At 42.7% G+C, this 13,978-nt stretch overlaps 1 protein-coding gene across 1 annotated transcript in view; it reads left to right on the forward strand.

Annotated features, from left to right (window-relative positions):
* Nucleotides 1–13,978, forward strand: part of CDH23 (cadherin related 23) — a 402,434-nt gene that overhangs the window by 253,948 nt on the left and 134,508 nt on the right. Inside the window, exons 18-20 of the mRNA XM_082222023.1 lie at nt 5,559–5,631; nt 6,540–6,656; nt 9,649–9,761. Of these exons, the coding sequence (XP_082078149.1) occupies nt 5,559–5,631; nt 6,540–6,656; nt 9,649–9,761 (303 nt within the window). The remainder of the gene's footprint in view (nt 1–5,558; nt 5,632–6,539; nt 6,657–9,648; nt 9,762–13,978) is intronic.

Raw genomic sequence — 13,978 nt, forward strand, 5'->3', positions numbered from 1 at the left:
GGGTGTCTGACTGCAGAACGACTTCATTTCCCTCTACGTGAAGTTCAAGAGGATTAAATGAGTAAATTCTCTGGTTTCCGTCCCTCCCCACCACCAGAGATGTAAAGGTGCCTGAAACCAGGCCGCTCTGATTCTGACATGAATATCAAATTCACATTAGCCCTTGAAGTGATTGAAATTATCAGTCATTCAATCAATCACAGCCAGCTGTTTATTTTTCAAATGCTAGCTGTCCCCAGCTGCTGTTGTCCTGAATCCTGATGCAAACATTCTTATCAGGGATAGTGATGTACACAAATATATATTTATTGGTAGCAGAGTTGTGTTACTGTTACTCCACAGGATTAAACCAGATTGTTAAAGCACAACAAGTATTTTGATTCAAGAAAACTCAAGCTCAAAATAAGGTATTGGCAGTGGAGTTTGCTCTCTTGATAACCTTTCAATCTTAGCTGCATCCTAATAAGATCTGACTTCCAAGTGGCAGCAATTTATTGACCAAAGAGTTGGTGAAGATCATTGTTGCTACAAGATTTGTCTGACTTTCTCTCTTGTCCCCGACATAAGATTGGAGGGGGGAGTAAGAAAGAAGCAGCAAAGGGGTTTAATTGAGGCTAAATACCTCCTTCCCATAGCTGCTCTTTGGACGGTGTAATCCCATCTGTCTAAAGACCACACTTGAAAAGGTCATTTCCTTCTAGTTGATTTTGTACATGGGTGATTTTTAAGTAGCTGTCACATTCTGCACTTTTGACCAAAAGGAATTTTCTCTTTCAACTGGAAGGGGGTGGGGGTGGAATATGATGATGGTGATGAATTGTCTCACAGTGGTACTTAAGGAGCTGAAATGAAGGAACTAGTATGATTGCATGTGTGTGAGAGAGAGAGACTGTCTAAGATGGCCCATTTTTTCAGCCTTAGCTTGTTGATTTTTAATAAAGAAATGAAATTCGTGTTGTAGATTTTCCATTAGGGGACAATAAGCTTTCATAGAGGGAGTTACTGAATTAGAACTAATATTAAGCATGATACCAGCATCCTTGGAAATACCACCACTAATAAGTTTCTCTCCAGTTCTCATTTGCTGACATTCTAGGTGCCATTTTGTTCACTGAGCCAATAACTTTAACTACGCTTAAGTATATCATAAAAGAGACATATTCATTTGTGTTGGACACTGTTGATTTACAAACTTCTTCATCCCAGAGCCACTGCTAGAATTTCCTGTCTGGTGGCATAGATTAGTAAGAGAGAGAGAGGACTGAATGCTTGCTGGAAATCCAGCTCCTTGGAATCCTTAGGCCAAATGTTAAAGTCTCAGTTCTACTTCTCTGTATGTTCAAAGGCTGAAGTACTTTGTCTCTCAGCAACACAGTGCTATCCATGAAACTATATCCAGTGTTGTTTGTGCACAAGGGCTCTAGAATAGCTTGCAGAGACTTAAAAGGGTTTTAAAGGAAAATGTAGCTTTCTAGTAGCTTGGATGGCACCTTGTAGGCCTTTTTCTGACAACTCCTGCAGCCCAGCTGGTGCTAAACGTATTGCTCTGCTTTCCTTTGGGCTACATCAGCTAATCTTGTCTTGTCGTCCTGGCAGCCTAGGACCTCCATACACACGGCACCAGGACTGCACCCCAGAGAAGTCACTTCAGTGCTGCTAATGCCACAAAAACAACATGGGAGGCAGCAGTTACGACTTTCCGGTCTCTGCAGCCACAGCAGGCGCTGTGATTCTTTAGTGGTTTGACATCGTCCCCTAGCGGCACACTTCATTATTGACAGATTCCAACAAGTGGCTTGAAGGCGACATTTCAATGACTTCATTGCCCACAGCTGCAGATATTACAGGGCCATTCCTTTCTACAATGAAATGGTTTCTTTTTGTGGCCCTAGCACTACCTTGATAAGTTCAGTTTTGTAGGTATTATAGCAGAGCTGACACCCATAAAGTATAACTAGGGTTGCTGATTCTGAAAGAGACATGTATACATTTTGGTGTAACTGTGTTGCAGGTACCTGAAATGAATAATGAAAAAGTCTCCACAGACACACTTAAAGCAGGTGGTTGTTGTTTTGTTTTTAATGAAAGGTTGGTTGCTTGTCTACATGATAAAAGGAAGAAAATACAGGGCATTTCCTCTCTGTCCCAGCAGTACTTAGTACGCCCTTTCTCTCCAGCAACCAGTATATATTCTTTCATTTTGGTTACATACTCAAGCTAGTATCTCAGTAACCTCCTCTATATGCTTAAAATGCTTCAGCATGCACCTAAGGGCTTTTGTAGTTTTCACCTATGGCTACAGCTATTGGATGGCTCTCCCTGCTTTTGAGAGTGAAGTATTCAAATGAATACATTCACACACACACCCATCTTCTCGCAGCAGAGAAGGCCGCTACCAAATCACCTTATTCTCCAGTAAGCAAGACTAGAATTTCTCATATACACTTTGCTTAGATATGGGCGTAGAAATGTATTCCAAGTGGGGATTTAGCATCCTTACTTAGATGGATTTTCCGTGTTACTCTCTTCTTCCTCCTCCAAGGATGTGCAGAAAAAGGTGAAGCTCCATGCAGTTGGAGCTATCCATGATGGATCTATTTTATAGTGTAGGGAGAACAATGCACAGTATTGGGCATTGCAGAAATCATGAGTGATGAAAAGCCTGATTAAAGACCACCTGCTCCAAGCAAAAATAGCAGAGGATGGCAATTTAATTATAGTATGATGGGCATCACTGGCATGTGAAATTACATAAAATATCAACTTTAATAGCAAATACATCAGTCAAAGTTTAAGGGCTAGGGTAGCAGTTCCCTCTATATAAAAATGTGGCAATTTTTTATTCTTCTTCAGTTATAGCTTCAGTTATCTCTTCTCTTTTAGACTAGGCCTTTTTCTTGAGTAACATTCAGAAAGTCTATGCTTAAATATAAAGCTGATTTATTTGTTTTTGTATATAATTTTTAAAAAATATTATGCAAATTGTATATATTGGTTTGAGACAAATTGAAAAGTAAAGTATCTTTATATTAATAAAGATTACAGTCTTTCTCTTAAAAAACAGAAGATATTATATTTTTATTAAGCTTTACATTTTGGAATATTTAAAATACATGTATTCTTCACCTCAGATAACTGATTATAAGGGGGGGGGTGAAATGACTAGTAAAAAATTCAGTCATTTAATATTTTGAATAATAGCTGACTAGCTAGAAACTAGGAATGATTTGATATTTCATTACAGTATTTTAAGTCCTCCCTAGAACTGTTTTTTCTTTCTCTAATAATGTTAATTTGATTACAGAGCCACGATTGGGAAATCAGGTTTCTTTTGTCCCTCTGGAAAAAAATACATGCTAGAAAGTAAAATTTTAATGGGTAGGAAAACACACACACACACACACTTGTATACAAGCTTAACTAAACTAAGAAGGGGTAAGGGAAGCAAATAGCAAAGCTAGTGATAATTTGGGAAAGCATGCAAGGCCGGAGACTAATTCAGCCCGAACACTTTATGTTACACAGTGATCCAAGGATCTGGTTTTGAATCCTGTAAAAATAAAGTCCCATCCTAACAGGACGTATATGAAGTTTTCGGCCATTTTCTTCCTCCTGCTGCTGAAAGTTTCTTTTCTGGATATCCTTAAAAAAAAAAAAAACCCTCTATTGTGGATCAGATTATTGGAGAATGAGGGACATGGTTTGGTGAAATTAAATATTTAATTAAACCATTAATTGTCAACATTTTCCCACTGCAAACTTTTGTTTCTGAAAGGTTTTATGCCTACTGTCAGAACAATTAATCCCCACAAATGCTATGCTGAATGGAAACATTTTTATCTAATGACCACATTTTTCTGCCAGTGAATTCTATACATTCCCTTTCACTGTTTCTCCTGGTCGCCTAGTCACTTTTGTGACAAGAAGAAAAGAAAAGAAAGAAACATCAAAGATAGAAATCTCTAGGTCGAGCCTAGAATGGTGAAAGCATGGTGCCTTTGTCTCCCTACAGTGTATCCAGTCCAGATGCAGTCACAATGTGTTCTAAGGATGTTTTCACACATTGTCAGGCTTATGTGCAGATGTTCTTCATTTGAAGCAATGTGTGTGCAGTGGAAACTCTTTTTTTTTTTTGTGGAGTGTAGAGATATTGCTCCTCCAGCCTGTGCATCCATTGTGAGAGAACCCAGCATATACAAGCTACAATTGGCAATGTTGTTAAATGCCTAACTTTCTGTACTGCGACGTTAGCTAGAGGCCAGTCTATTACTTTTTATCTCTTCAAGCTTTAAGGCACTATTGACAATGGGATTTCTGAAGTATTGGCTTCTACTATTACATATTTTGTTGTGCTCTTGAAACAGGTGTGGGTATCAAGATGGAGTTTGAACTATAAAAATAGAATAATGTTCTGAATGCGGATAACATAGAATCTGTGAAGCTTTGTGTATGCTCTTCGCAATAAGCACCCTCTGCTCACTCAGAGAGATATTTACAGTTCTTTATTTTACATATGTACAAGCAGCACAATACAACTTATGCATCCAAATCGTCTGGTTCAGATTCGGGGAGTGGTCTTCTCCTGCTTCTCCTCCAACAGAAGAGGCAGGCAAGCCTCATGGGATGTCTCTGATCCTTGCACAGGAATAGGCTCTCAGTCTATTCCTGAGCTCCCTGTGCGGTGCTGCTTCAGCATCGGGAGCCTTGACACCTCCTGGCTCCCCTCAGCTCTCTTCCCCCTCTCCCCCTTCCACCATTTCCTGACCGTCTCCTTCTGACTGTTCCCGTTCTGACTCTTCTCCTCCCCCCGGCTCAAAGGTGTTCCTTGGCAGTCCCATGACAGAATCATAGAATTGTACGGTTGGAAGTGACCTGGAGGGTCATCTAATCGTTCAACCCGCTGCAACGGAGGAATCTCAACTAAAGCATCCATGTCAAATGGCCATTCAACTTCTGCTTAAAGACCTCCAAGGAAGGAGAGTCCATCACCTTCTGAGCGAGTCTATTCCACTGTCAACAGTTCATTAGTACATTTCCGAGCACAATTCAAAGTGTTGGTGCTGACCTTTAAAGCCCTAAACGGCCTTGAACAGGGAAACTCAGCCAGATGGGCGGGGTATAAATAATACATTGTTGTTGTTGCTGCTGTTATTAATTTCATTAAAAAGTTCTTCCTGATGTTTAGTCGGAAGTCAACTTTATTCCGATTGCTCAATCTTCAAGACAGATTCCCTATCTCCCCGTGACTTTGGAAACAGGTGTAGAGGGTCATCTGTTATTGAAACTTGAAATGCAGAATTGTTTCCTCAATGTTCGTTCCATGTTTTGTTCTGGTGGCTCAGTGTTCATATTGTGTCAAAGTTTGTATTATATTAACAAAATAAAATGGGCTGCTGATCGAAATAGTAGTTAAAAACCAAATGTGTCGCTTTTTTTTCTTCCAATATATGAGACTGCGCTGTATTTTGAGGTGTTTTGCGTCATGCTTCATCATAACATTATTGCTGCTAGGTTAGATGTTTATGTTATGTGCTATTTTTTCTCTTTTATCTTCGTAGGATGAAAATGACAACCCACCCACGTTCAGCAAGCCTTCCTATGTCATCACAGTCATGGAGGATATTATGGCAGGTTTGTGAGCTGTTCCTGTCATTTCTGACACTACCTTGTTTCTCTAAGCAATAGTTAAGACTAATCATAGTTCTGAGCCCTGACATAACAGCAAACACAGTTCGTTGAAAACAAGTGGAAGCTTCCAATCGCCTCTTTGTAACCACACCATAAACTAGACCATCATTTAGTCCTATGTCCACACCAAGTCAAGCTGTTCCTTAGAGTACAGCTCAAGCCATAAAATTCTATCTTTCTGGGAGCCATGTGCCCTACCTGTCTCTCTGCTTGCTGCATTCCATGGCTACTTGAAGGAAAATCACTTTTCATGTACGAATCTTGAACCGCAAATTAAAATAAGGCTGCAAGCCTAAGCATGTTTACTTGAAAGTCAGCTCCAGCAAAACCAATAGGACTTATTTCAGGACCAATATGTTTCAAATGAGAACATTAAAACAAAATCTGCCATTATTATTTCCCTCCCAGAAGTCTAACGTTTTCCACAGAACGACCCCACCCCCTCTGAAATTCACTTTGCCCTTCTGTGCCCCTCTCAGCATATATTCTGGTACTGTCACTGTAGGTAATATTTTACCCATTCAGTGTCACCTGCCATAGAGTGATAGGATGAATTTAGTAAGTGGCAAATGTGGAATATCCTTACTACTTAATAAGCACTTTCACTTACTCTTTAGCACACATTAGCTAATGGGGGGAACCACACCATGTTTCAGTGAATACAGAAGCAAAGTAATGGTAGAAAGTCTTAACCACTTGGTTACTTGGATGTCTGCACTAGACTTATGTTCCAATGACATCTTCAATCCTAAATCAGATTAATTTCAAACTAGTCTAATTTAGCTGAAGAATCAAGCTAGTGGTGTGCCTGAAAAATGAGAATCCCCATCACCTTATTATTTTTCTCCAAGGAGCAACAGTGTTGTTTCTAAATGCCACTGATTTGGATCGGTCAAGAGAATATGGCCAGGAGTCCATTATCTACTCACTGGAAGGGTCTTCTCATTTTCGAATCAATGCTCGCTCAGGTAAGCACAACCACAATATTCCTTTTCCTTCCATGCTTATTCCATCATGTCTTTGCAATTGTTACCTTTATTCTCTTCTGTCTCTTCTACTCTCCCTCATTTTTGCCATGCTGCCCAGCCACAAAAGAAACAAACTAAGTCTTTTGAGTGTCAAAATAATGACTCTTCAGCACATTATAATTCACATACAGTGTAATCATTAGGCTATTTTTGTGACATTCTTCAAGGTGGGTGTGCAGATTTCCCATAATCCAAATCTACACATACTCTACAAATCAAGGCAGATTGCCTTAAGGTATGGAAACTAAACCAGGATAAGGCAGTCTTATCAGTGCTGTTCTCGGAGTCTCCCTAGTTTTCATACTGAAAATTTAAAAGATTATAATTAGGGATGGTGGGATTGGGGGGGGGGATTTTTTCCCCCAGAGAGAGGGATTTTTAGATTCTTCTCTTATTCATTCACCTAGAAAAAGAAATTCTCAAACAATTTCCCATCATTTTTTGTCATTCCTCCACCCACAATGCCAAGGAACAGCCCCTGGTCCAGGGCCCTGTGAAGGATGTAAAATGAAGACCAGACTGCCAAGGCACTTGATGCTGAGACTTGTAGGGGGGGGGGGAGAAAAGAGCTGTGCTATTGCCACTGCTGATGGTGAAACTTTTGGAGAATTTATTCTCCCCTGGAGAATTGCAGCAATGTATTTTCCCCAATTTCTCTTACCACAAATACAGTGCAGAACTTTGAGAGGCTACTTCCACTCAAAGTACCGTATTTTTCGCTCCATAAGACACACCTGACCATAAGAGGCACCTAGTTTTTAGAGGGGGAATGCAAGAAAGAAAATATTCTTTAAAGGAAGTGCTGAGCAGAGCCTTTATGCATCCCAGGCTCTGCTCAGCTCTCCCTTTCACGAGCCGTGTGGAGCGTGTGTGTGGCTCTTGGGGGCTTTTCCCTGAGGAGAGAGGAGGGCAGCCTGTCAGTGATGGGCTGCCCTTCTCCCTCCTCGGGGAAAAGCCCCCAAGAGCCACACACACGCTCCGTGCAGCTCTTTAAAGGGAGCGCAGCTCTTGGGGACTTTTCCAGGAGGTGGGGGAAGGGACAGAGGGGCTAAGCCAGAAGCTATAACAGCAAGAGGGAGCTCTGCGCAGCACTCGCTCTCACTGTTCTGGCTTCTGGGGTAGCCGCGCAGCCTGCATTCGCCCCATAAGACTCACACACATTTCCCCTTACTTTTTAGGAGGGAAAAGGTGCGTCTTATAGAGCGAAAAATACGGTATGCACGAGCCACAAGATTCAGTTGGGACCTGGAATTGGCACTTCAGAAAACAGCCCACCTTGATCCAAAGTGGTTTATAGGCTGTGCAGTTTGCCCTGAGGTCCAGCCAAGTTGGCTTTGTTCCCCATTTACAACTGGGAAATAATAATAATAATAATAATAATAATAATAATAATAATAATAATAATAATGGCTATAGCTTTATTTCCTTTTGACCAGGGATTGGGAACATTTTTCAGCCTGAGTGTCACATTCCCTTCTAAGGATCTCATTTACTGATCTGGCCACTACAGGTTATCCTATCTTCAGTTGTAAAGCAGGTTCTGGGCCTTTTCAGAGGGGGCACTATATAAGTTTTAGGAGCAAGATAAAGTAACACATTCTGAAGTTTTAATCTGCTGGGGTTTTAGAGATACAATACTTAATGTTTGTTTGTTTGTATTAAAACAAATATGTTCATGTAGAGTTATTCAGACTGAATAATGATATTGTGTTTGCTTATCATTTTATCATCCCTGCCTCAAAACATCCCTTGATGAGGCAGGACATTATTATTATTATTATTATTAGTAGTAGTAGTAGTAGTATTACTTTTGCTATTTCCATTCTAGATCGCTGGATAGCGATGTTTTAGCCCAAGTACACAAAGTTCAGTTAAAATTATTGTCTAGTTTATCATAGGTATCATTTTCCTAATTTCCAAGCCATGATGACCCTCCTTGTTGAAATATTCTGTAGGGAGATAGATGCATTCAGAAGGGAGGAGAAATGAAGAAACATTATATTTCAATTCTGTGCTTTAGGAACAGAAGAACTTTTCTGTAGAAGTATCCTCACTGAAATTAGCTGAAACTGCTCTGTGAAGGTGTGCCTAATTGGATGTAACTTTGTGGGCAAAGTAGAGCAATCCATCACTGAGACACACTATTTTTTTATTAAAAAATCCCCTACTGATTAATCCCCCCCCCCAGTCTACAGATTAATGGATATCACAGGAACTTGGGAGGCAAATGTATTTTAGTTAAACCTTTGACCTCTTGCAGTTCTGTGATCTAGATTAGTTTTTAACCCCATCTCTGATATATCTGCTGTGAGAAGCACCCTACAATCGAAGAGAACTGAAATGCATAATTGTGTTGTAGAAGCTGAATTCTAGGGCTGGGGTGCAGGGACTGTGGAAAGGCTGGCAAATACCGGTAGATTATCCCATCTAGTTTAGCATAGACGTTTTTGGCCCTTTTTGCAAAATGGCTGTAAATGAAAGTCCAATTAGAGGAGAGTCCTGCAGCATCAGATAATAATTAAAGAAGTAGGAGGTAGAGGCCCAGCCTCCAGGTATCACTAAAGCTCTGCCAAAGGCATACATTTGAAGGAAACCCCTTCAAAAGAAAAGAAAAGAAAAAAGAATCATAGGATGACCAACTTGGATGGCCTCTGAATGGCTGATAATGAGAATCATAAATGTGTAGAGTTCTATTACCCTCCATGTCCTGCTTGTGTAGCCTTCCTGTAGGTATCTGGTTGGCCCCTGTGGAACCAGGAGCAGATGGGCTTTGCTTCTGATCCCACAGGGGTCTTCCTATGTCCCTAGGTGCTGTTCTCTATGACCTACAACAAGGAAAACTCTTTCCTGTCTCCTGTATGTTGCTGAACCACAAACATTCGACCTACGAGCTCTCCCTTCTCTTTTCACCTTCCTCTCTTGCCTTCTGCAGGGGAAATCACCACAACATCTCTGCTGGACCGGGAAGCTAAATCTGAATACATACTCATCGTGCGAGCAGTAGATGGCGGTGTGGGTCACAACCAGAAAACAGGCATTGCCACTGTGAGTTGAAATTAATTCATTTCCCCTGCCATGATGTGTGTTGTGTTGTGTTGTGTTGTTGTTGTTTTAAAATCATGATGCACATTGCTGGGCTGCAGCTCCCATCATCCCTGACTACAGTGGTACCTTGGGTTACAGACACTTCAGGTTACGTGTTTTTGGGTTGCGCACCGCACCAAACCCAGAAGTTCCAGAATGGGTTACTTCTGGGTTTTGGCGCTTATGCATGTGCAGAAACACTAAATCGTGCTTTGCGCATGTGCAGAAGTGTCAAATCATGACCCACGCGTGCACAGACGTGGTGCTGTGGGTTGCGAACGTGCCTACCGCATGGATCATGTTTGCAACCCGAGGTTCCCCTGTATTGGCCAGACTGTTTGGGACGGATGGGAGTTGCTGCCCAGTATCATTTGGAAGAACAATCAACTCTGTGAAGCAGCACGTTAACTTTCTTGCCCAATACCACCCAAGCCTACATAAGGCAACTGAAATGATCCCTCACCCGCCTGCCTCCAGTCCCAGTTTTATTTAAATACCTTGCAAGGGAAAGGGCCTCTTTGGCTGTGAAGGGTTGTCCTCAAGGAGTGATTTATCTTGGATTGTTAAAAAGAGACTGAAGGCAACAGGGAGAGAAAGATGCTGCTACCAGCAGTCATCTTGCCTCCGCCTCCAGGAGATGGTCAGAATGATAGGGCAGCCTTTTCCTTTCTCCTCTCTTTCCCCCTCTTGTCACTGGGCAGCCCTAGATAATTACACATGAGATGTTCCTCATGATGACAGGCCTCCTTGCACCCATCTCCAGAACGGACATTATTTCATTCACATAGGTTTTGCATCCTAATGAGGATGGCATTTTGAGACACTTGGGTTTTTTATTTGCCTCAGGTGGGAAATCACATTTCCACACATTTTGTGTGATCTGCTCTCTCTCTCTCTCTCCCCCCCCCCCCCGCCCCCAAGTATAGACTCTGGAATAAATTAAATGTCTTACAAATGCCGCCTCCCATCGCTTTCTAATTGTGTGGCTTTGCAATCAAGCAGAGAGATCTAGTAACCCCATCTTAAAGAGTTTGAAACACTAAAGTAAAGGAATAATGATCAAACCTACCAGGAGGCCTGGGGCAACTTCAGGGCTTCAAATCCTCCACTCAGCTATGAATCTCACTGGGTGTGACCTGGGGGAGACAGTCACTGGCTCTCAGCCTGGCCTATTTCGCAGGATTGTTGTGCAGATAGAAGAGGGAAGAACCACATATACCACGTTAAGCCCCCTGTAGAAAATATGGAATATCACTGTGATATTCCACATGCACGGTAGCCCTAAACACACAAGGCACAACCAAGCAGAAAGTCCGTCCCCCCCGCAGAAGCCCCTTTCAAATCAGTATGCACCCAAGCAAGGCCACTGCTCTGCAGAGCCAAGCTGGCATGCTCAACATGGCAGCCAAAGCCTGCCTTTCCCGAAATGAATGTGCACGTGGAAGTGGAGAGAGCGAAAACATGATTAAGAACAGAAGCAGAACTATTTTGTTATTGCTGGGAAGGAAAGCAAGAGAGACAGCACAGAACACACATGCAGACGTGGTCCTTTCCTGAAATATTTTCCCTGCCCCCTTGTCACCTCCCCCTATATTAGCTGGTGTCCTTTGGCAATTTCCTTTCTTTTGTATCAGTATTGCTGCTTTCAAGCCTCCTCTCATTTCTTCTTGGTATTTGCTCTCTCTCTGCGCGTGTGTCTTGTCCTCTTTCTTTCTTTCTTTCTTTCTTTCTTTCTTTCTTCCCTTCTCATTTTTACTGTGTTATTTTGCCCATCCATTCACGCATTATTACAGAATGAGTAAGCTGGGTCCCTGCTGGCCAGATACTCTTCAAACAATCAGCCACTGCTCAGTCTACCAGGTGACTGCCCCAGGGCACCTAACTAATAGGAATTTCAAACACTTTAAATAATTTACCAGGGCGGTGAGAAACCAAGGCAACTGTCTTGATTGCATGTCTGAGCTTCTCTGGTGTGCTCCTGGCACTATACTCTCAGGGCACAAAATCCCATAAGTTGCTGCACCAAATTATCACCGCCCCGCCCCCCTTTTCCCCTTTCAACTTTCTTATCAAAGCTTGCATTTTCAAATGAATTATTTTTTTTGTTGTCTTTGCCAGATCTCCAGAAATAGCTTGGTGATATCATGCCAGTGTCTGTCTTAGAAATGTGTATAAGTGCTTTCCAGGTAGTATTTTTAAACTATAGAAATGGCTTGATTGGGACTATTTCAGCAGGAATTTCCTGTCAAAGTCTCATCAGATGACCAGGCTTTGCTTTCCCCCAAAAAATTGTACCCTTTGAACCTCATTGAATTCCTCTGCAACCCTGCATACACACACAGCTAAAATCTCCTGTGCCGAATCTTCCCAGTCTCAAATGGTGCTGCTGTTCCTCAGTCACCAAGTGTTAACTGCAGGCATACAAAGGTAGCCTTTACTCTTCACAGACTGCTTGTGTGAGAACAGCCCACTTTGCACAGGCTAATAAACCAGACTAATAAACCAGTACTAGTGGCTCTCTGGGAATAGCACTGGTGGCATGTTTTTCTTCTTGATTATAATTTATTTTCAGTTTCTGCCCACGATGATGAAATATACTGGACTCCATAGGAGATACACAATAACAGTGTAATTACCTCCTATTTGCCGTGTTGACTGATTACCCCCTGAGCTAGCCTCTTAACACTATTGAGAACATGAATATGAACATGATTGTAGAAATGCACACCTGTCTTACTGTTTCAGCTTGGAAGGAAAAAGCAGCAGGAGCTTTTAACAGTGTGACCGTATACATGCCTACTCTGAAGTAAGCCCCAGGGAGTTCAGAAGGGCTTACTTCCAGGTAACTACAGAAAGGCAGGCAAAGACCTGGATTCAGCTATTGAGTCCCACTAGCGGAAGCCCCAGTGCAAGGTCCCCACCACCACCAGTTGGCTTCAGGAGGGTTGAGCAGACCCCCAGAATAGCATGCAGAAGGGAGGAGAGGGGAGATTGTTTCATCTAGCAAGCTGGAATGCTTGTACTGACAGAACAATCTACTTAGTGTATGCAGAATTCCTCCCTAAATATGTTCCTAAAATTCCAATTTATTATAGGTGCTAATTTAGCTGAAGGCTAAAGGGAGTGTAAGAACCTGAAGCTCAAACAGAAGATTTTTGGGAGTGAGTTTTTTCCAGCTGTTAACATTCTGGCATAGTTATAGGAGCAAGGAGCCTCACTAGGTTTAAAACAGACTCTGATCAATTTATGAATGACGCTGCGTGGCTCCTTCTCTGGTCTTTTGGGTTCAAGGAGGATTCCCCTTTATCTCTCAGTTGAACACCTCCCTGCCCTTTTCATGTGCCCTCTAGCACTACAGCTAGAGAAACTAGGTTGACTACCCATCTAAATTTCTTTTGAGGTGATTTGATATATGAACTTCTCAGGACAAATATACAGAGATGGTGACTGTGTGTGTGTGTGTGTGTGTGTGTGTGTGTGTGTGTGTGTTGTTTTGGGTGGAGCCACATTAGATTGCTCCCCCCCCCAAGGGCTAGAGTAAGGGTTCACATTAGACCAGACACAAGTGTTTGTTAAAACAAGCCACCACAACTCCATTGACTACAGAGAAGTACCGTATTTTTCGCCCTATAGGACGCACTTTTTCCCCTCCAAAAATGAAGGGGAAATGTGGGTGCGTCCTATGGGGCGAATGCAGGCTTTCACTGAAGCCTGGAGAGCGAGAGGGGTGGGTGCGCACCGACCCCTCTCGCTCTCCAGGCTTCAGGAGAGCCGCAGCGCCAGCCCCACAAGGTCAGGGGACAGAGGGAGGCGGAACGCCGCCATCCCGCTGTCTCCCGAAGTGGTTTGGAGGCTGACGGCGGGGAGAAGAGCACTTCTCCCCGCTGCTTGCCCCACCACTCCCCGGACCTGATCTCAAGGCGGGCGGCGGGGAGAAGAGCGCTTCTCCCCGCTGCCTGCCCCACAAGCGCCTGGGGGGGGGGAATAAATTTTTTTTTCTTTATTTCCCCCCAAAAAAACTTGATGCGTCCTATGGGCCGGTGCGTCCTATGGGGCGAAAAATACGGTAATCAGAATTGGCATGGCACAGGAGTCTTCAAGTTCCCCCTTCCTTCTGAGGGAGTGGGTCACTGCGAGAGGGTCTTCTCATTTGTGGTGGCCTGTTTGTGGAATTGTTC

This window comes from Podarcis vaucheri, assembly GCF_965113315.1.
Source record: "Podarcis vaucheri genome assembly, chromosome: 5".
Classification (NCBI taxonomy): Eukaryota; Metazoa; Chordata; class Lepidosauria; order Squamata; family Lacertidae; genus Podarcis; species Podarcis vaucheri.